The 24,529-nt window shown below is 36.1% G+C and overlaps 1 protein-coding gene across 2 annotated transcripts in view; it reads left to right on the forward strand.

Annotated features, from left to right (window-relative positions):
* LOC110446176 (endothelin-converting enzyme homolog) overlaps positions 1-24,529 on the forward strand; it is a 67,504-nt gene that overhangs the window by 37,895 nt on the left and 5,080 nt on the right. For both annotated transcript variants that reach the window (XM_021491191.1, XM_021491192.1), the window contains 10 exons: positions 63-146; positions 11,054-11,259; positions 14,872-15,051; positions 18,656-18,742; positions 21,688-21,812; positions 22,608-22,710; positions 23,098-23,217; positions 23,534-23,632; positions 23,901-23,978; positions 24,176-24,279. In XM_021491191.1, the coding sequence (XP_021346866.1) occupies positions 63-146; positions 11,054-11,259; positions 14,872-15,051; positions 18,656-18,742; positions 21,688-21,812; positions 22,608-22,710; positions 23,098-23,217; positions 23,534-23,632; positions 23,901-23,978; positions 24,176-24,279 (1,186 nt within the window). The remainder of the gene's footprint in view (positions 1-62; positions 147-11,053; positions 11,260-14,871; positions 15,052-18,655; positions 18,743-21,687; positions 21,813-22,607; positions 22,711-23,097; positions 23,218-23,533; positions 23,633-23,900; positions 23,979-24,175; positions 24,280-24,529) is intronic.

The raw sequence follows: 24,529 nt of genomic DNA on the forward strand, positions 1-24,529 counted from the left end.
GATTTATAATCTAACCAAAGAAATAAAGAAATATATATCTAATAAGTGTTCTTTGATAACAGGTTTATTGGAAGAACCGGTGAGTACCGCAGACAGTGAAGCTACCAAGAAAGTGAAGGTTCTGTACAAATCCTGCATCAACATATGTAAGTACAGATGTTATCCAGTCCAGTTAATAAACATTTATCTTTACCTCGCTACGTAATCTGTTTGTCTGCTCCTGATAAAGATATCATCTTTAACCATGTCTTTATCGTTATACCCCCCTTGTCTACTGCCTATAGTACACATACTCCAGACGCAGAAATGTCAGCATGAACAGAAAAGGCAATTCGTTACCCTCCAAAAGGTTGCCTTTCTCTGCAATGTGTTATACGTTGTGATGTATCACTGTTTGGTGTTATCTGGTTTTTTGAAAAAACAATATAGAAAAACGTCACATTTATATCTTCCTATTTCAGTTAGTATGGTCCATTTTTGACACCGGTGTCAAACTGAAAAATTACTCTGTGTTAGGAATAAATTTTGACAAATATCAACAACCGCAATAAATTGTTGGATATTTTGTATTTTTTCGAATCATCTACATTAATAATATTACTGTAGTGACTAGCGACATAAGTGTAGCTAGGTATAACTTCCTGTTTAAATATAGAACACATTGTGTAGGTATAACTTCCTGTTTACGTATAGAACAGAATGTGTAGCTAGGTATAACTTCCTGTTTACATATAGAACACAATGTGTAGCTAGGTATAACTTCCTGTTTACATATAGAACACAATGTGTAGCTAGGTATAACTTCCTGTTTACATATAGAACACAATGTGTAGCTAAGTATAACTTCCTGTTTACATATAGAACACAATGTTTAGCTAGGTATACCTTCCTTTTTACGTATATAGAACACAATGTGTAGCTAGGTATATCTTCCTGTTTACATATAGAACCCAATGTGTAGCTAGGGATAACATAACTTCCTGTTTATTACTTCCTGTTTACATCTAGAACACAATGTGTCGCTAGGTATAACTTCCTGCTTATAACTTCCTGTTTATGTATAGACCACAAAGTGGAGCTAGGTATATCTTACTGTTTACATATAGAACCCAATGTGTAGCTAGGAATATCTTCCTGTTTACATATAGAACCCAATGTGTAGCTAGGCATAACTTCCTGTTTACATATAGAACCCAATGTGTAGCTAGGCATAACTTCCTGTTTACATATAGAACACAATGTGTAGCTAGGTATAACTTCCTGTTTGCATATAGAATACAATGGGTAGCTAGGTATAACTTCCTGTTTACATATAGAACACAATGTGTAGCTAGGTATAACTTCCTGTTTACGTATAGACCACAAAGTGTAGCTAGGTATAACTTCCTGTTTACATATAGAACACAATGTGTAGCTAGGTATAACTTCCTGTTTATAACTTCCTGTTTGCATATAGAATACAATGTGTAGCTAGGTATAACTTTCTGTTTACATATAGAACACAATGTGTAGCTAGGTATAACTTCCTGTTTGCATATAGAATACAATGGGTAGCTAGGTATAACTTCCTGTTTACATATAGAACACAATGTGTAGCTAGGTATAACTTCCTGTTTACATATAGAACAATAAATTAAAAACGCACATCTTATCTGTACTCTGATCACGTGAGATGGCATGGTGACAGTTTATTAGACGCCATTTTAGTTTTTATGAATCATTTCGTTCTATTGCTAGCGATTCTTGCCTGGGAAGCATAATCAGGTCTTGCATTTATATAGTTCACCTCCTATATGTGCTTCTTAAAAAGTATAACACTCTTTACCACGCTCTTGCTTTAAGCAATACTACTACTAATGATAGTTAACACTGAGACATAAATATTACTTTATTGAATTAATATTTAAACCTCTTTCACTGATAAAAATGTACTGAATGCACATTATCAAAAAGGACGGACAAATTAAGATTCGAATGCAAAACTAAAGCATGTAAATTATCCTCAAACATTTAAGTTGGTTAATACATATGATGTTTCAGGCGGATGAAAAGGCGAATTGGTAAAACGGTCTGAGATACCTCGTGTTACATCGTTCAAATAGCGTTAAACTTATAAAATAAGACAATAAAATTTTCTCTATTTTCGTGTATGTATGTATTGTGCGGATACCATTTATGATAACGACACATCAAATTGTCTGCTAGATGTTTAATGGATTTTAATTTTTTCTGAATTTGCAGACAGCGATCAGTTAAGCCCCCCATGTTTATTAAAACGGCTCGAAATGGTTTTAACGACACAATAAAGTTTTCGGTTTTATGTGAATATATTTATGTTGCTTGGATCAGTAACATCGTCATGAAAAATATAATGAGTATGATTATCTTTGTTACATAATAACCAATATATCTGTTTCTGTAACTGTGATATAATGGTGTGATCGTCCTTCTGCAATCATAATATCTACGGTAGTTTTAGCACTTTGTTGTCTGTCCTATTCTTCAATTAGTTAGACAAATGATATCACAAAGACGATATTTAACATCAAATTAAAAAACGGGATTTAAGCAAGAATTATCTCACTAACATTACTTTATATACAACCTAACCTCATTACAAAATTACCAAACATTAACCTGACTGACATAAATGTCAGCATTCGTTTGTATTTTTTAAATCATTGAATAAAGCAAGACAAAGTTACATTATTTATGACACGTTATAATGTGTGGAACTCTTCTGGAAGAAAATGCATAGTACGCCGACTTAACGTACACCCTTAAAAGATAAACACCGTAAAGTCATGTGCTTTGTGCCGTGCAGAAACTCGACACGACACACACAACATCGTCCATTAAATTATTTTCAACATGATACATTTATTTTACCATTTTTATGTACATGATATATATGAGTGTTTGGTTGTGGTGGGGAGTTGAATGCAATGTGGATTAACAGATATATTTGTACTGTCAGACTCCCAATATTTGCGGTTATAAATATTTAAATAAGTTTAATAGCGTTACAATTTCGAAATGAGTCGTTGCTGAGGTGTGAAAGTCCGCACTTCAATAACTAATTGTAAAATAGTTTTATGTGCATACAACACTGCTCGTAAAACTGGGGCACATGCAAACCTTTAACGGATTTTGACCTGTATAAGAGTACGGCTATATACTGTCTTCGCCACGTATATAACGCCCTATATATAAGCGGTGTAATTGGAATGTAGCACCGTCTTGTGGAGACGGTATTTACAGGGCGGAAAACGCCTTACAATTACCAAAAGTCGCTTCAGTGCTTCATGTTTGAGCTTCAGAAGCTGAACCGAAGCCTATAATATAAAGTATCGGATAATGACTACAGCTATTGATTCAGAGAGTTATATTACCCAGAACTTCTGATCTGTTCACAAGTGTAATCGTGCTTAGAGGATTTGTAAGTAGCTCTAATTAAAATTTCACGCTCAGACAATTAATTCTGCAGTATGCGTGCATCGATATGTATATCATAGTATGACGAAAGGTCATATCAGGATGCAAGTACGCGTTCCTGTGTATAGACCATGTCAGGATGCATGTTAAAGTACAAGCAAGCTATCCTGTGTATAGATCATGTCAGGGTACAGGTACGCTATCCTGTGTATAGACCATGTCAGGATGCATGTTAAAGTACAAGCAAGCTATCCTGTATATAGACAATGTCAGGGTACAAGTATGCTATCCTGTGTATAGATCATGTCAGGGTACAGGTACGCTGTCCTGTATATAGACCATGTCAGGGTACAAGTATGATATCCTGTGTATAGATCATGTCAGGGTACAGGTACGCTGTCCTGTATATAGATCATGTTAAAGTATAAGTACGCTGTCCTGTATATAGACCATGTTAAACTACAAGTAAGCTATCCTATATATAGATCATGTCAGGTTACAAGTACGCTGTCCTGTATATAGACTTTGTCAGGGTACAAGTACGATGTCCTGTATATAGACTTTGTAAGGGTACAAGTACGCTGTCCTGTATATAGCCTTTGTCAGGGTACAAGTATGTGTCCTGTATATAGACTTTGGCAGGGTACAAGTATGATATCCTGTATATAGACCATGTCAGGTTACAAGTACGCTATCCTGTATATAGACCATTTCAGGGTACGAGTACGCTATCCTGTATATAGACTTTGTCAGGGTACAAGTACGCTGTCCTGTATATAGACTTTGTCAGGGTACAAGTAAGCTATCCTGTATATAGACCATGTCAGGATGCAAGTACGCTGTCCTGTATATAGACTTTGTCAGGGTACAAGTAAGCTATCTTGTATATAGACCATGTCAGGATGCAAGTACGCTGGCCTGTATATAGACTTTGTCAGGGTACAAGTATGCTATCCTGTATATAGACTTTGTCAGGGTGCAAGTATGCTATCCTGTATATAGACCATGTCAGGGTACAAGTATGCTATCCTATATATAGAGTTTGTCAGGGTACAAGTATGATATCCTGTATATAGCCTTTGTCAGGGTACAAGTATGCTATCCTGTATATAGACCTAGACTTTGTCAGGGTACAAGTAAGCTATCCTGTATATAGACCATGTCAGGGTACAAGTACGCTATCCTGTATATAGACTTTGTCAGGGTACAAGTACGCTGTCCTGTATATAGACTTTGTCAGGGTAAAAGTATGATATCCTGTGTATAGACCATGTCAGGGTACAAGTATGCTATCCTGAATATAGACTTTGTCAGGGTACAAGTACGCTATCCTGTATATAGACGATGTCAGGGTACAAGTACGCTATCCTGTATATAGACCATGTCAGGGAACAAGTATGCTATCCTGGATATAGACCATGTCAGGGAACAAGTATGCTATCCTGGATATAGACCATGTCAGGGCACAAGGACGCTGTCCTGTATATAGTCTTTGTCAGGGTACAAGGATGCTATCCTGTATATACACCATGTCAGGGTACAAGTGCGCTATCCTGTATATAGACCATGTCAGGGTACAAGTATGCTATCCTATATATAGAGTTTGTCAGGGTACAAGTATGCTATCCTGTATATAGACTTTGTCAGGGTACAAGTATGCTATCCTGTATATAGACTTTGTCAGGGTACAAGTACGCTATCCTGTATATACACCATGTCAGGATGCAAGTACGCTGCCCTGTATATAGACTTTGTCAGGGTACAAGTATGCTATCCTGTATATAAACTTTGTCAGGGTACAAGTATGCTATCCTGTGTATAGACCATGTCAGGGTACAAATATGCTATCCTGTATATAGACTTTGTCAGGGTACAAGTATGCTATCCTGTATATAGACTTTGTCAGGGTACAAGTATGCTATCCTGTATATAGACTTTGTCAGGGTACAAGTATGCTATCCTGTATATAGACTTTGTCAGGGTACAAGTATGCTATCCTGTATATAGACTTTGTCAGGGTACAAGTATGCTATCCTGTATATAGACTTTGTCAGGGTACAAGTATGCTATCCTGTATATAGACTTTGTCAGGGTACAAGTATGCTATCCTGTATATAGACTTTGTCAGGGTACAAGTATGCTATCCTGTATATAGACTTTGTCAGGGTACAAGTATGCTATCCTGTATATAGACTTTGTCAGGGTACAAGTATGCTATCCTGTATATAGACTTTGTCAGGGTACAAGTATGCTATCCTGTATATAGACTTTGTCAGGGTACAAGTATGCTATCCTGTATATAGACTTTGTCAGGGTACAAGTATGCTATCCTGTATATAGACTTTGTCAGGGTACAAGTATGCTATCCTGTATATAGACTTTGTCAGGGTACAAGTATGCTATCCTGTATATAGACTTTGTCAGGGTACAAGTATGCTATCCTGTATATAGACTTTGTCAGGGTACAAGTATGCTATCCTGTATATAGACTTTGTCAGGGTACAAGTATGCTATCCTGTATATAGACTTTGTCAGGGTACAAGTATGCTATCCTGTATATAGACTTTGTCAGGGTACAAGTATGCTATCCTGTATATAGACTTTGTCAGGGTACAAGTATGCTATCCTGTATATAGACTTTGTCAGGGTACAAGTATGCTATCCTGTATATAGACTTTGTCAGGGTACAAGTATGCTATCCTGTATATAGACTTTGTCAGGGTACAAGTATGCTATCCTGTATATAGACTTTGTCAGGGTACAAGTATGCTATCCTGTATATAGACTTTGTCAGGGTACAAGTATGCTATCCTGTATATAGACTTTGTCAGGGTACAAGTATGCTATCCTGTATATAGACTTTGTCAGGGTACAAGTATGCTATCCTGTATATAGACTTTGTCAGGGTACAAGTATGCTATCCTGTATATAGACTTTGTCAGGGTACAAGTATGCTATCCTGTATATAGACTTTGTCAGGGTACAAGTATGCTATCCTGTATATAGACTTTGTCAGGGTACAAGTATGCTATCCTGTATATAGACTTTGTCAGGGTACAAGTATGCTATCCTGTATATAGACTTTGTCAGGGTACAAGTATGCTATCCTGTATATAGACTTTGTCAGGGTACAAGTATGCTATCCTGTATATAGACTTTGTCAGGGTACAAGTATGCTATCCTGTATATAGACTTTGTCAGGGTACAAGTATGCTATCCTGTATATAGACTTTGTCAGGGTACAAGTATGCTATCCTGTATATAGACTTTGTCAGGGTACAAGTATGCTATCCTGTATATAGACTTTGTCAGGGTACAAGTATGCTATCCTGTATATAGACTTTGTCAGGGTACAAGTATGCTATCCTGTATATAGACTTTGTCAGGGTACAAGTATGCTATCCTGTATATAGACTTTGTCAGGGTACAAGTATGCTATCCTGTATATAGACTTTGTCAGGGTACAAGTATGCTATCCTGTATATAGACTTTGTCAGGGTACAAGTATGCTATCCTGTATATAGACTTTGTCAGGGTACAAGTATGCTATCCTGTATATAGACTTTGTCAGGGTACAAGTATGCTATCCTGTATATAGACTTTGTCAGGGTACAAGTATGCTATCCTGTATATAGACTTTGTCAGGGTACAAGTATGCTATCCTGTATATAGACTTTGTCAGGGTACAAGTATGCTATCCTGTATATAGACTTTGTCAGGGTACAAGTATGCTATCCTGTATATAGACTTTGTCAGGGTACAAGTATGCTATCCTGTATATAGACTTTGTCAGGGTACAAGTATGCTATCCTGTATATAGACTTTGTCAGGGTACAAGTATGCTATCCTGTATATAGACTTTGTCAGGGTACAAGTATGCTATCCTGTATATAGACTTTGTCAGGGTACAAGTATGCTATCCTGTATATAGACTTTGTCAGGGTACAAGTATGCTATCCTGTATATAGACTTTGTCAGGGTACAAGTATGCTATCCTGTATATAGACTTTGTCAGGGTACAAGTATGCTATCCTGTATATAGACTTTGTCAGGGTACAAGTATGCTATCCTGTATATAGACTTTGTCAGGGTACAAGTATGCTATCCTGTATATAGACTTTGTCAGGGTACAAGTATGCTATCCTGTATATAGACTTTGTCAGGGTACAAGTATGCTATCCTGTATATAGACTTTGTCAGGGTACAAGTATGCTATCCTGTATATAGACTTTGTCAGGGTACAAGTATGCTATCCTGTATATAGACCATGTCAGGGTACAAGTATGCTATCCTGTATATAGACTTTGTCAGGGTACAAGTATGCTATCCTGTATATAGACTTTGTCAGGGTACAAGTATGCTATCCTGTATATAGACTTTGTCAGGGTACAAGTATGCTATCCTGTATATAGACTTTGTCAGGGTACAAGTATGCTATCCTGTATATAGACTTTGTCAGGGTACAAGTATGCTATCCTGTATATAGACTTTGTCAGGGTACAAGTATGCTATCCTGTATATAGACTTTGTCAGGGTACAAGTATGCTATCCTGTATATAGACTTTGTCAGGGTACAAGTATGCTATCCTGTATATAGACTTTGTCAGGGTACAAGTATGCTATCCTGTATATAGACTTTGTCAGGGTACAAGTATGCTATCCTGTATATAGACTTTGTCAGGGTACAAGTATGCTATCCTGTATATAGACTTTGTCAGGGTACAAGTATGCTATCCTGTATATAGACTTTGTCAGGGTACAAGTATGCTATCCTGTATATAGACTTTGTCAGGGTACAAGTATGCTATCCTGTATATAGACTTTGTCAGGGTACAAGTATGCTATCCTGTATATAGACTTTGTCAGGGTACAAGTATGCTATCCTGTATATAGACTTTGTCAGGGTACAAGTATGCTATCCTGTATATAGACTTTGTCAGGGTACAAGTATGCTATCCTGTATATAGACTTTGTCAGGGTACAAGTATGCTATCCTGTATATAGACTTTGTCAGGGTACAAGTATGCTATCCTGTATATAGACTTTGTCAGGGTACAAGTATGCTATCCTGTATATAGACTTTGTCAGGGTACAAGTATGCTATCCTGTATATAGACTTTGTCAGGGTACAAGTATGCTATCCTGTATATAGACTTTGTCAGGGTACAAGTATGCTATCCTGTATATAGACTTTGTCAGGGTACAAGTATGCTATCCTGTATATAGACTTTGTCAGGGTACAAGTATGCTATCCTGTATATAGACTTTGTCAGGGTACAAGTATGCTATCCTGTATATAGACTTTGTCAGGGTACAAGTATGCTATCCTGTATATAGACTTTGTCAGGGTACAAGTATGCTATCCTGTATATAGACTTTGTCAGGGTACAAGTATGCTATCCTGTATATAGACTTTGTCAGGGTACAAGTATGCTATCCTGTATATAGACTTTGTCAGGGTACAAGTATGCTATCCTGTATATAGACTTTGTCAGGGTACAAGTATGCTATCCTGTATATAGACTTTGTCAGGGTACAAGTATGCTATCCTGTATATAGACTTTGTCAGGGTACAAGTATGCTATCCTGTATATAGACTTTGTCAGGGTACAAGTATGCTATCCTGTATATAGACTTTGTCAGGGTACAAGTATGCTATCCTGTATATAGACTTTGTCAGGGTACAAGTATGCTATCCTGTATATAGACTTTGTCAGGGTACAAGTATGCTATCCTGTATATAGACTTTGTCAGGGTACAAGTATGCTATCCTGTATATAGACTTTGTCAGGGTACAAGTATGCTATCCTGTATATAGACTTTGTCAGGGTACAAGTATGCTATCCTGTATATAGACTTTGTCAGGGTACAAGTATGCTATCCTGTATATAGACTTTGTCAGGGTACAAGTATGCTATCCTGTATATAGACTTTGTCAGGGTACAAGTATGCTATCCTGTATATAGACTTTGTCAGGGTACAAGTATGCTATCCTGTATATAGACTTTGTCAGGGTACAAGTATGCTATCCTGTATATAGACTTTGTCAGGGTACAAGTATGCTATCCTGTATATAGACTTTGTCAGGGTACAAGTATGCTATCCTGTATATAGACTTTGTCAGGGTACAAGTATGCTATCCTGTATATAGACTTTGTCAGGGTACAAGTATGCTATCCTGTATATAGACTTTGTCAGGGTACAAGTATGCTATCCTGTATATAGACTTTGTCAGGGTACAAGTATGCTATCCTGTATATAGACTTTGTCAGGGTACAAGTATGCTATCCTGTATATAGACTTTGTCAGGGTACAAGTATGCTATCCTGTATATAGACTTTGTCAGGGTACAAGTATGCTATCCTGTATATAGACTTTGTCAGGGTACAAGTATGCTATCCTGTATATAGACCATGTCAGGGTACAAGTACGCTATCCTGTATATAGACCATGTCAGGGTACAAGTACGCTATTCTGTATATAGACCATGTCAGGGTACAAGTATGCTATCCTGTATATAGACTTTGTCAGGGTACAAGTATGCTATCCTGTATGTAGACCATGTCAGGATGCAAATACTTTGTGCATAGGCTTTCATACAGTCCATGTGATTGCTGCGCTGTACGTTTAAGTATACAAATTCTGTTCGGGCGATATAAATACCATGAAGCTATATATCCAATGGTGCTGTTTAACGGTTAAGATGAGTAGTCAATGCTGAAGTGTTTAATGTGAAATGTTATTTGTATTATACTTTATATCGTTTATAATTTTAAATACTTGCATCAGATACATTGTTCAACAGTGAGATCACAACACTATATAAAACACACATTCTAAAACACACATACCAAATGACATATCAAGGAACTATTTATAATGTTTAAACAAGCCTTATCGTGATATGATATAACCTAGCACATGTGGCAGCACTTCGAGAATATCTGGTATAATAATAGGCGTTAGCCGTAGCGAATGAGACAGCACTAACACGTTGACAAATCAGAGATTTTTAACAAAACTGCAATACATCGGGGTTTTTGTGTGTGTGTGTGTGGGGGNTGCCCCTCTGTGGTATTACCAAACGTCTATTGCCTTATATAATGGGGAATCTGTAATCGTTGTATGGAATTTTGAGAAGTTGAAATAAACTTTGAGGTTAAGAAAGACTGGTAGAATATGTTTTTTTTCTGTTCTGGCAACGAACATCACATTACAACAACTAAGGTTGGATATCCGTATTGGCCATACATATATTAAAACTATGTTATATTTTTATATCGGAGCAAAGTTACACTTCCATAGAGGAATATGGAATGTAAATGTCCTATCTACCATCTTGCACTTTCTGGTAGCTTTGCAATATATTTAAGAATCCACAATTTTGACACGAATAGTATTAATAATTTTCATTAGCGGTAGCCGCTGCCCTGCCAAATCTGCTAAAGACAATACAAATATTTCGTTCTTGCAAGATAAACACGCTATAAATTGAGATGCTTATATCACATGAGGAACATGACCGTATGCCCTGCTTATATTTCCACCTATTGAAAGTGATCTGGTTCAGTGATGCCTATTAATATGTGTAACAATTTATGTCTTTCCAACTGGATAGCCACGATAGAGGCAGTAGGAGATCGGCCGCTAAGACGGGTGTTGGAGGACCTAGGGCGATGGCCAGTTGTTGATGACCTTTGGTCAGCTGATAATTTCCACCTAGAGGAAGTCCTTGCTAAGATGCGCGGAATTTACAATGCCCCAATACTCATTGACTGCTGGGTAGGGGCAGATGACAAGAACTCGTCACTAAATATTATACAGGTAGGCACTTGTACATTTATATTGGAGCCTTCTCAGTACAGTCGCTTTCTTATTGATTATTAATCAGGGCAATATTTAACAAAAAACGGATGGAGCCTCACCATATAAACAATGGACTACTGAGACTCAAACGTATAAGGATTACGTGTTAGGTCAGGGATGGATAAGCGGTTCATCATTGTTTTATCTAACTTTAAGCTTTAGTTTGGTACCTTTGCTGCAACATACTCATGTGGTTTTGAGCGTGTACAACTGTTAACAAGGGTTAGGTTTAGTATTGCTAAACTGTTGACATTACGATAAAAATGGCATCTGCTATTTAGTGTGCTTGCATTATACCTTTGTAACCATGGTTAAAAGGACAATTTAGATTGTCATCGTGATCTGATATAATGCGAGGAATCTTTGTCGTTTATGAATAAAAACATGGCCTCTGTGGCCATGATCGATGTGTTGTTTCCGACAAACTAGTCTGTGTCTCACATGAGACATTGTGTATTATAAACAGAAACGAATTAAATACAATCTCATGTTGAATATTGAAAAGACTAAATATGGTATTTTATTGTTTTCTTTCCATAGACAAATTGTGAGTCTCCAGTTTGAGCGTAAGGATATTACAATGGTACTAATGTATTCTAGTAAACTAAACTAAGAGTGGAGAGCTGATAAAAGTCACACCATGCTATTATTACAGTAATTATACATGCATTCATACTTCCATGTAGATCAGATGAATATTGATAACTTGTGGCTACATAAATAAATCATAAGGTAGGAAGTCGAATTGGCATATTAGTATTCTAAATAATTCAAGCAATAAATGTATCAAACAAAGCTGATTTGAATTTAGTATGAACTTTGCGGGTGTTTGATCTCTCAAAACAATAACGATTAATTGGTTTACGTATGCTTCCATATATGCATTGGTGTGCGCGTACAAACAGATAATGGAATTATTCTCCTTATTCATAATGACGTTTATTATGAATCTAATAATCATTTCACCCCTTCAGGGTGTCTTGGATAATTCCGATATACTAAAAATACATGAGTTTAGATTCATCGATAAACATAATGTAAACGTACATGTGTGTCATCACGATAGTACAAAAAATATTCAAATATAAAAAAAGATTACAATAGAAAAAGAGCCGGTAGTTAAGAAAATTAAGATGGTAAACACCAACAACAATAACTCTTTTGTTATTACCAAGTTCCCAGCATCCCGAAATGAAGTGTCAACTTAAACCCATCAGGACTATTTTAGGGAAACTTGTTTTCTATCAAGGAAATGATTGCATCCTAAAGACACATACCTACTACACCTGTGAACACTGAAAATTAACAAGGTTCCTGCTACACCGAACGCGAGACATTCCATACACCTTTGAACACTACTACGAACCTACAGGACCCTAAACGCGTTTCGGTAACACACCTTCAACACTCCAACAAGAACCTTGAGATGACAGCTACAAACTCTATCAACCAAACAATGGCCTTGTTACATATATATCACTCCAGAAAGGATCATACAATGCACCCTCAACAATCTAGCACCTGTCATATATACCCAGCTACACTATCCAATCAAGGGCCCCTTCGAACGCATAAAATACATGCGACACATATGTCCTGCTATTATCTTTAAATACCCAATTAGGGGCCATTTCACACAACTGAAACAGCAAAACAAGGGTCATGCCATCAATGTCTATGACCAAACATAAAAGATCAGACCACAGGCAAAGAAGCCAAGTTTCACATACATACAATATTAAAGCAACGGTAATGCCACACGTCTGAAACACTTAACCATTCAGCATGGATATAGCATCACGGGTCAAGTCACAAACATACAATTCTCAACGTTCAAAAATGAGTCAATGCCACACATATAAGAAAGTGTAAAGGGAACTGAGGTGTCACTCGTCGTTTAATGGTGCACCGCTATAACGTTAGCTTGCTGTCGTATAAGTACCGACAAGGAAGTCATTAAACAGGAAACATAATTCGAGTTATGTTCAGAAAGTCAGACAATGGAAGGCGCTATACCTCCGTCAGTGGGGAGGTGTCTCCTGGGGATCCCAGCCTTCACCTCGAGGCTGACACTGAAAGCGTGCCACACTGGACCACTAATTAGATTGTTCAGATCGTGCAGGGAGATTCCGGCATATTTGTCGCCTTACCACCGAGCAATTAGATTACTCTGTATTGGCCGATGCCCTTGAGAGTCCTGTCAGTCTCGATTCTAATGTCTATGTCTAAGGAATAGGGTGAACTTTTATCTATCGCCCTCTAAAATAAAGTGTTTCAATAAAAGTAGCGATGAAGATGAAGACAATTTTCCCCTGAACATTTATCATCGTACTGGCGTAACTGATATGTTGTAGGTGTTAGCACACTTAATATGCCGATAACAGAAACGTGTTTATTTCCAGAACTGTTAAAGCCTGAAACATCTGATCTAGACAGAAATGTTCACTTTTATCATTCGAACATGAAGATATAAACACCTTACTGGTTCTGGAATGTTAGGGCCATTATTTGTAGCGATTTATACTGTCTTTAGAACCATCGTCTGGTATCGTAAGGTCTCGCACAAGCAGACATTACCCTTGTCATACTAGCATTGTCTGCCCCCCTTTATAGTGCTCTACAAATCATCCTCTAACGGCCTGGTGACACATGCGCTCCTAATGGTAGGCATTGTCTGGCCTACAATGTTACAGCTTTACTAAGAAAAAAAGGGATAAAGCATTTGTCTTCATCAATATTGCAAATGTGATACTGCCCTATGGTTTCCTGTGTTATGTCTATACCCGTAGAACTTACGCAATAAAAAATTAACCAGATTGCACCCTTGTGATGTACTGACGCTATTCTGAATCCTTTGATATAAGATCATACACGGAGGAGTGAACCAAGTCTTCAAAATGTTTTACAAAAAGCGCTGTTGTATATGCCCAACGTAACATCGCCTTCTTATTATTTAGATTTTCTTTTTAATTGCTTTGTTTGTGTACAGAGTCAGCATGTACACTCAGTGTTAACTTATTTGATATGAAAACCTTAATTGCGATTCTCCAGCAATAAACAATTAGGAATAGAGGGTTTTGAAATGCAACTCAAAATGAATACTGTACTGTTCAAGAATTGCGGATAATCTCAACAAGAGAATTTCGCTGTATTCTTACTAAGCATATGCATTGTGAATAAGGGGAATCCGATATTTTGAACCATGCATGCATCTCCATAAACATTAACATGAAGAGTGTACATTACATTTGATTAAGATGGTGAAAATTTATGCATTCATGATTCCATACAAAACCAAATGAAATGTCATTTAGAAATCGGTCCATGCTACAAAGCAGTCGTCTTTGTGTCATCCAATAAACGGTTAACATTGTTGATCTGACTCCTAAGCAAAAAAAGATCGATGATATATTATCTGGTTAATACTTAAATGTGAAACCTACAACCTCCAAATCAGGTGACAAAGGGAAAAGTGTCTCAAATGTATACCCTCGATACATTTCCTTTATCTGAAGAAAATGAAAAACGAAAATTGCTATTGTTAAATGCGGGTTATCTTTGACGATATAGTTGGACCAGCCAGCCCTGGGAATGCCTAGCCCGGAGTACTACCTGACAGATCACAGTTCGGGCTATAAAGCCGCCTACCTGGAATACATGATACGGTTCGCCGGACTTTTGGGTGCCTCACCAGCACGTGCACGAGAGGACATGACCAATGTTTTAAATTTTGAAACGAAACTGGCAAACGTAAGTACCCTTTTTATACCTCTTAACTCGTTGAAATCGCGATTTCTCTCAAGGATATCGTCCAGTTTTTGTTGCAGGTTGCGAATATACACTGAACGAAAACAAATCATGCTTGGTATTCAAGTGATGAGCAGTATTTAATATATTGGCTATTGGTTTAAACATGAAATATAGGTACAACATAGTATGACGTACATCTGATAATGCCTCGTGTGGGAGCTGTAAATATACATGTTCGTGTGGGCAAGTATCACAGACATCATGGAGTCAGATATTCAGGAAATATCACTTTCCGTACACAAATGTAACAGTTACCGTTTTTTGCTGACCTTTCTTATTAATACTAGTCTTGAACAAGTCAAGGTGCGGCATTCCTCAACCATTTGTTTCTACCTCTGCAGACTACTGTTTTTAATAGAGGCTTCATATCTTCGTACTTCCTGTCCTTATTTTAGATAACAAGGTGATTGACTCTGTTAGTGGGCTATAAGTCCTCGAGAATGGCAGTGGGCTTGCAGCTGGAATTTATTTGGACAGAGTTAACATTAAATTCTAACCGTTTTTGTTATAACATTATAAAGGTTCTTGAAAGTCAAAATTCCCTTTTCTATGTATTCTACATCAGTTTCGGAACATTGTAGACATGAACTTTTCACCCTGTTGACTTTAATACGTCTGACGAGACCTAATTGGGCGAGGTGGTTATATGATGCAGTAATACTTTCATTTTGTTTGACATTCTGCATCAGCAAACATTTGTATTAAACGGTGTTTCCATTTTCCGCATTGAAGTATTATTGTTTGTGATAATAAAGAAGCCTAGACAGAAGTCCTTTGCCTAATATCATGATAAGTCAAAGGCATTCAAGTTTGTTCAAATGATTTCTTAAATAGAGAGATAAATATCTTAAAAACGGTTACATGTACCTGTAGCTTGCTATCAATAATTTTGTTTCAACAAATTTGAAACTGATGTACCTTGAAGGTAGCAGAGCAGGCATGCATTGAACAACATCCTTGAGGAACATGTTAGTGGTACATGTCAATTAGACCTCTTCTTTTTATTTACAGGTGTGCAATGAAGTTCTGTTTTGGATATCGTATTAACCGTTATCAGTAAATGATGATTATGCAATGATTTTTACATTAAATTCATATAATATATCATAGTGAATCATTGTCAATGAAGTAATTAATCTGTCAACTCAACAGCATTTGTATGATTCATTTGACATTTAAATCACAGCTATGTTCATAATTTTTAAATTAAGACTTGTAACAGATATGTTTTAGCATCGAAACTGATTACTACCTCATCAACTTATAATCAGGATTCAGTTATGTTTTATCAAAAAGCTTTAAAATTTTGAAAAGTTCCTCCTAAAGTTTAGACTTAAAGACTGTAATACAGGTCACGTTATATACGTACATTACGTACATGTAATATTCGATAGTGGAAACAAGCACGCGTTTGTATTTTATATAAATAATATTTACTTATAATTAGATGGCAACTACTATCAGGGTTTGGTTGATCAACGTTTAACTAACAGACATTCCAAACGATAAGGTTGAAAACTGATATTTTGAAATTAAGTTTAATTTCTTTACTTTAAGAAAACTGTTTATTTCAAATCGAAATACAGAGCGCTAGCAAAATAGGGCAAGATCATAGCTGTAATTAACACGTGTGAGGATCCCAAGGAGGAATATATCAGGAAGTTTTTTAAATGAAAAAGACCTCAGATTCAGGTACTTGTGGGCGTGGGGTTATGATATTTGGCTAATAGAGTTATGGAATACATTTCGACAAAGTTTATCAAAATTCCTTGACCTCATTCTTTTGAAGAATTATAAGACGTAGTCATACATTTAGCTTTAGGTTGTGAACATTGACTGTGACTGCGACCATAAATTACGCTCATTCGAGGTCATAATATGTTTCAACATTTTAATCAAATTCTGTTTAATAAAAAAATAAATAGAGCCAGATGATTTTGCCTTTAGCATGTTGCCAAAACGCATTAATTTACTAGACCCCGTTTTTAGATAACTAGGCTGAAACTGTTAAAATCTATGATTTTGTAGCTGTTTATCAATTTTGTTAAACGAATTCGAATCTGACTTACTTTGAAGGTCACAGATAACACATACATGTATATACATTTTCTAATGACATAAAGTAATAGATAAGCGATACGTGCCCATTCTTGGGCTTTCTCACCTATGCGCAATGAAATACCCATATTATCTTAACCTTATCAGGAAATGATCATTTTGCAATTATTTCTGTATTACCATCGTATAACATATCATAATGAATAATTGTCAGTGAAATGATTAAATATGCTTACTTAACGACATCTTTATGATTCTCTTCATAGTTTAATCACATCTATCTACATAATTATTAAAATAAATTTATATCAGATATGTTTTAGCTTGGAAACTGATTGCTACTTCATCAGCTAATAACCAAAACATAGCTATGTTTAGGAAACTCATCTTAAAGCAATGCAATTCGCGTTAAATTCCATTCCTTATATTTACATTCCTTACATTTTTAATGCTTTTGAGTTATCTATGGAAGTACGATTAAACTACTTAATCAAATTTTCAAAATTAAATTGCAGAATATTACATGTTTTATTTTGTCATTTATTTTAGATATCTTCTTTCATCTTTAAAATGAATGCAATAATGTTAGGTATCAATTTTAACTAGCACAATAACAATTAAACAATTTCCTTACGGGCGACTTCACGGCGGACGGTAAACAAACTATGCCTTTATTAAGTTACGAGGTCCGATATTGTATCAATGCACAATGTAATGAGGTCACAAATTATTATTATACAAAAATAGGCCGCTTCATTTCTGAATCGCAAGTTATATATTTAGCCATAATATAGAAATACATATTATGATTATATCTATTCTACCAGTCAAAATGCCATGGAATTTAACTTAGTGTCGTTATCACAACGTGACCTACATATTCAATTTATTTTAATTGGGCTGCTTATTTGCGCGTGTAAACAATTGACAGGGAGAGAGGTCGTAACCTCATGTTAAACGCAGCAATATGTAATATTATTAGATGATGCAGTGCTTTTCGTCTGTAAATCTTTTCCTTTTCCCAACAAATGCAAACGGGTCCAAGACTCATTACGAACGGCTTATTAATTAATCTTCGCAATACAAGGGAGGATTTCAGTGCGTCGCATGTTCTGTATTTTTGTGTTATTTTTAGATAACATCTGCACGTGCATGCCTTTTGTAAAATACATTATTATAATCTAATGACATGCCTCGTTACAACATCACCGTGGTGGAATGTGTTCTTATGTAAACCACATTTGGCTAACAATTGCTCTTGTCAAATCATATTATACACTTAATAAACATCAAACATTTGTTTATCTTTTTTGAAATGTTCTGAAATATAAATATAAACATTTATCGAATTACATCATATGTACATAGCGTGTCAATTTGTGATCGTACAGCAAAGTGTATGACAGTGAAATAATATAACTGCAAACATTCATTCGTTCAGGAAGTCTCATCAAAATCTTTCATAGCCCCATTTGTCATGTTGTAGGTAACGAAACCGCAATCGGAGAGGCATGATACCGGAGCTCTTTATAGTAAAATAGCCATCAGGGACCTACAGAGACGCGTTCCAAAGGTAGGAGGTGTCAAAGCGAGCATATTCTACAGGGAATTGGTTCTGATAGCACGTCATTCACACTTCTAGCTGAGCTGTTACATATATCACTGGTTTCATTTAGATCATGACAGGGACACTTGAATCAATGTACATAATTGTCAGACATACAGAAGTGAATTGATTGAATAGATGTAAAAAACCATTTACGATCGTTTTCTATGGTGTATATATAAATTTCTATTATTCACATTGGTAAATATGCATACAGGCGCAACGTTTCATTTCATTAGACCAGACATGTTCATGCGCCATCTGCGTTATTCAATTTCTTATTGTGTAGCAGAGTCCCACATCTAGAATTAAATTGTATATTTATATCGTAAAGTTTTCATTTGCTTGATTGCGTTTTAACACTTTCACATTTTGATCAGATTTCTCCTTTTAGATGAAAACAATCAAATAAGTATTCTTCCATTGTGATTTGTGAACATGACACATGTATCGGATGCTGTCGCTTCTGCATAAAACAACTACCGTAAATTCTTGCGTATTGTCCAGTCTGGTATATTGCCTGCACACCGCAAAAGATCGTATTCATGAAATAACGTCTGCCGCCAATTGCCCGCTCCGGTAGATTGCCCATCTGTTATAAGCAATGATAACCAGTTCCACTTCAAACGTCAGGTACTTAGAGAACTCACCTGTACTTACCTAACTATGTAGCTATGTTAGTGTAACAGGAGAACGAGAAATACAACGGCTAGACCGGGGTTCGAATATTGGACCCTCCGAACACTAGGCGGACGCTCTACCGATTGAACTACCTGGTCGCCGACTATCTACCAAGTGCAGTTCTACTACATTCCTTCCTCCCTTAACAAAGTCTCAACTCCGAAGACACATGAGACCAAATACCACCTTCCGTGTGTATATTTCATTGGGCGCATCATTTCTAACAGGAGAACTTGAAATGCAACGGTCAGACTGGGGTTCGATCCCCGGACCCTCCGTATTATAGACGGGCGCCCTACCAATTGAGCTACCTGGTCGCCGACGATCGTTCCAGTCTAGTTCCGCTATATTAGTAATTGATACTTCCGTTTACATTGTTCTGATGTAAACAGCAATAGCGACTCCTGATGGTCCACTAGGTACTCCACATAGACCATAGTGCTGGAAAATTCTATCCGACCCACGGGTCTGGATCGCTTACACGCACAGGCTGGCGGGGGAATTATGGTAATCTTTCGGGGTCACGTTATTATTCGTGTCGTCTCTAGCAAAGCCTCGGGTCTCCTGCTCAATATTGTATCCCTTGGGTTTGAATTACTTTATCCATACCTCACATCAGGGATGGATTCTATTAATTCTGTGCCAATATTATATATGTTTATAACTGAGGAAAAATGGCATAGACCGCACTTTTTGAGTTTATTTTTGTAAACAATTCGTCAACATATTGTCCGCGTTTTTAGATAGCACGCAGAGGGCAAATTAACGTAAAAATAACGTATAGCCTAGTGGCTATATCACCAAATTATTAAGACAGTGTATCAGCACCAGTATCAGTATCCCCCATCTTGTGTTGATATGGTTAGGCAGCTGGAAAAGGCAAAATTATTGTGAGCCTTTCCCGTAGTTATAACCCGGAAAGGCGTTATATCTTGAATGAAAAACTTATTTCTTTTGATAACCAATTTTACACGCAGAAGGTTTGGTGTTTTTTTTCTAAAATTCACTGAATACCAGATTAAAAGATTCTGTGTTATAGTTACGAACGTATTTTTGGGGAAAGATATTGATGCAATGAAGGTCAAACATCAATGTATAAGGTGGGTTGACATGGTATTAGTGGGTATTACTTCACCTCCCTGGAGCATATTAAAGTTGATGACCTTACACCTCATAATAAGAATAATTGGCTCCAGAAAAATAATAGTGCTTTTACATTATAATTTTTAAACGAAGCTGAAACTCAAGCAGATATTCTGAAATTAAAACTTACGTAACAAATGCAGCGAGTCAATAGTTCAATGTCAAACGGATAGACAGACCGAAAAAAACACCCAAAGCAAATTATTATTTTCATGTTGCTCCATGTTGTGGTGACAAAATACTTTCTATTTTTATCACTGTCGACCAGGCTTTCCTGTTCATTTGATGTATAGTAGAAACAAAGTTGATCACATTATCAGCACACAGGTAGACAATCAGGACTCAAATACTGCAAGAATTGACAGCAGAAACAGAGAAAACACCAAAATATAAGCCTGAACTCAAAAGCCCTACAAGCCTTGTTTTTTTACCTGAAAAAATAAGGGATTTTATTTTTATCAGTTCTTGCTTTTTTTTATAGATAGAAGGTTGTGCTATACAGGTGCTCTAGAATCCCATTACTATTTGATGTTATAGTTTGTGAATAAACAGACATGGCGTGTCTGCATTCCTAGTTTTGTTATCCCTATTTTTAGCGGATTTTGCTGTTTAAGTCAATTTCACAGGATCTATATTTCGCGAATTTCAGGTCTATTTGCCATGGCAGTGTTTGCTATGGCAAGGTTAGATTAAATTTCTTATACTTTAAAATTTGGCCAGTTGTATTTTTTGGGCGTTAAATGAGTTTAGTTTAGAGGTATTAGAATGCAACAGTGTCAACAAATGAGAAATGGTGAATCGATGAGAAATTGAATTGAAGCTTTGGTAACAGGAGCATTTCCCCACTCACGTTACATGGTCACTAAGCGCTTCCCGAAATATACTGTGAAGAAATACTTCCTCTAGTATGATGTCTCACTAGAACCGTTCCAGCATATGTATGGTCACTAAATCTTTCCTAAGAATGCTGTATGCATAATGCATAACTTCAAATCTGCGCTTATCACTGATTAAGCTAATCACCTTTTGAACAACTAGGTCCTGATCGTTAAATGATTTTGTTTGATTGGAGATTTATCTACTTGTAGTTCGACTGGATGCGTTATTTCAGTGTATTTGTCGAGGATGCTTTTGATGATTCGGAACAAATCGTTACATTTGCAACGGATTATCTATCAGTCCTTACTGACCTCATAGAGGTCACGGACAAGAGGTGGGTGGTCATCTGAAGACTGGAATCTATACCGAAATTTCTCTTCTTCAAGACAATTTGTATTGATTGGAAGTTTGAAAAACATAAATGTTAGTAAGTCGCAAATTGCTTGCGACATTTTAAATGTTTACAGAATGCTTAATCAATTATTTGTTATCATTTCATTAAATACGTCATTAAGTATATATCCTTTCACAATCTATATCATTTTGATTTGCATTATAATATTATACATCTACGTATTTTGTATAGAATTATCTTCACAATTATTTTCTGACGGAAGTATCTTATGGAAGTAAAATTAATGAACAATATATAACATTTAGGGTTCCTTTTAAAAATGCATATGCAATATTGTTTATATGATTTTCTGAAAAGCCCAACGCAATGAGCACTATCACACACTCCGTATTATGTTCCTTGACACACCAAACCAGTGTAGAAGTCTTGAAAAATACTAAACGCCGATACAACTAGGGCAATATTTAAAGGAACGATATGCATTACGACCTTTGAAAAAGTACAAGGAAAGTTCCAGATAGGTACGCGTATTCTGCTTCATCGACAATACTAACCGATGATAGGTCAAATCCAAGTAACGTCCTCCAATGAAAACAAGGCACACTAATGAGAAGAATCAAACATCGACCTTTTAACAAGGAAACAGAATATTTCAAATATTTGCTATATCAATACAAAACACAATCATATTCTTTTCAAACTGTATTTCATATATATGTAATTCAACACAGATTCATACCAAGCTACAAGTAATACTTTATTAACTTCCAACAGAGTTTTGTCAAATTACATTCTATGGCGGGTAATCATGGGGTTTGCGCCAGAAATGACAGAAATTTACCAGCAAGCTCGGCGAGAATACCGTCGGGTACTCCAGGTATGTTGTTGATCGTTGATATAAACGTTAGATTGTTTTGATATATTGCTAGTCGTAACATTTAAGCGTTAAAAACGGGCTGCTTTTAAACGTGGGTATGTCTCTTATTCATAGGCGGGACTTTTACCTTGAAGCCAATAGCCATAGTTAAAAGACGAAAGCTTGAATTTTTAAATGAAATCATAAACCAGAGTTAATATAGATAGTTTAATTAACATTTTCAATAAAAAATCAGAAAGGCATTTGTTTTCATTAGTAAGGACTCGAAACAGAAATCTACGGACGTATTGCAATTCTTAAAACATTAGTGTGTGTACATATCATGTACTTAGTTATGCAGACAGAAGTTCAATAACCGCTGAATGCATAACATGGTTGCCTTTTAAGGGAATAACGATGGATAAACCTCGCTGGCAGAAGTGTGTTGGGTATGTGAATGACCGTTTAGGTATGGCAGTCGGCGCTGTGTTCATACGAGACAACTTCCGTAAAGAGAGCAAAGAATCGGTGAGTATGCGTCGAAATACTAACAAGTGTCTGTCCAACAAATATCAAATTACAAGAAAAACACATTTAATGTAGGTTTACCAGTACTGATAATCAGATAAGATTCACAATCACTGCGCTTGAGAAGACATGCTTCTCAATAGTTACCTTTGTTAAGATTGATAAGTATCGAGGTGGTTATATTCACAGAAAACGATGGGTGTATTTAAATGTTAAAATTAGATGTTATCCCTTAGAATGTTTGCATAGTGATGTGTAACGAGGTTCAAGTATTTTTGTTACTCTCACACAACTTTCTGACGTTTTTTCCCGCCAGGCACTGACGATGATACACAACATAAGAGAGGCATTCAACGAACTGTTGGAGGAGAACGAGTGGATGGATGACGCTACACGTGCAGTGGCACGGCAGAAGGTAAGCGAATCTTTCAGGTAAGTTAAATATTATTCAACCCTATTTCTTTTCGATATTGTAAGTGTCATTACCATCCTTTAAAGTGCCATTGATTTTTAAACCTCTGATATGAACCTTTCATAGTTATTCGATTGTATTAAGCTATTTTTAAATATAATCATCATCTAGTAACAAGATGATTATCATGGAGGTGAAATCAGTGTCCTTTATCTTACGGTTATGTTTGTGAATGTTTCTGTTCATTTATTTATCTTATCTTTCCAACAAGGCAAACGCAATGAATGAAAGAATCGGATACCCAGACTTTTTAACAGAACCTGACAAACTCGACGCAAAATATGATATTGTAAGTATTTTATACTCTCTTTTTCAATTACAATAAATTAATAGTATCATTTTGTTAAACATTAACGTCAATCAAATTACCTTTCAAGTTAAAGTACCAAAGATAAAAAAAAAAAAAATGCTGTTTTTCAAGTGTTTTAATATGTTTTGCTTTACAAATGAATGTATAAATGTTAAAACAAATGCTTTCCTGCTTAGCTCCATTTTCAAGAAGACCATTACTTTGAGAATATACTCAATGTCGAATTGTACGATGCACGAATGACGATGACAAAGCTGCGCCATCTTGTGGACAAAAATGCGTAAGTTTTCATGTCGTATTTTTTTTTTTTTATTATTATTTCATATTAGAACATGTTCTTCAAGAAAATACTAAGTTAATTGTATTACATTTTTTGTTCATGAATATAGATGCTAAATCGTGAATATACATTACAATAAAAGACATAGCAATTGAATCAAAAGTTATTTATATTTGAATCAAAACAAATTAATTTTACAATTTATTTACAATTTTGCAACGATATACATGCCACATTTTGTAAGGGAATA

The sequence above is a fragment of the Mizuhopecten yessoensis genome, unplaced genomic scaffold, assembly GCF_002113885.1.
Source record: "Mizuhopecten yessoensis strain PY_sf001 unplaced genomic scaffold, ASM211388v2 scaffold2599, whole genome shotgun sequence".
Lineage (NCBI taxonomy): Eukaryota > Metazoa > Mollusca > Bivalvia > Pectinida > Pectinidae > Mizuhopecten > Mizuhopecten yessoensis.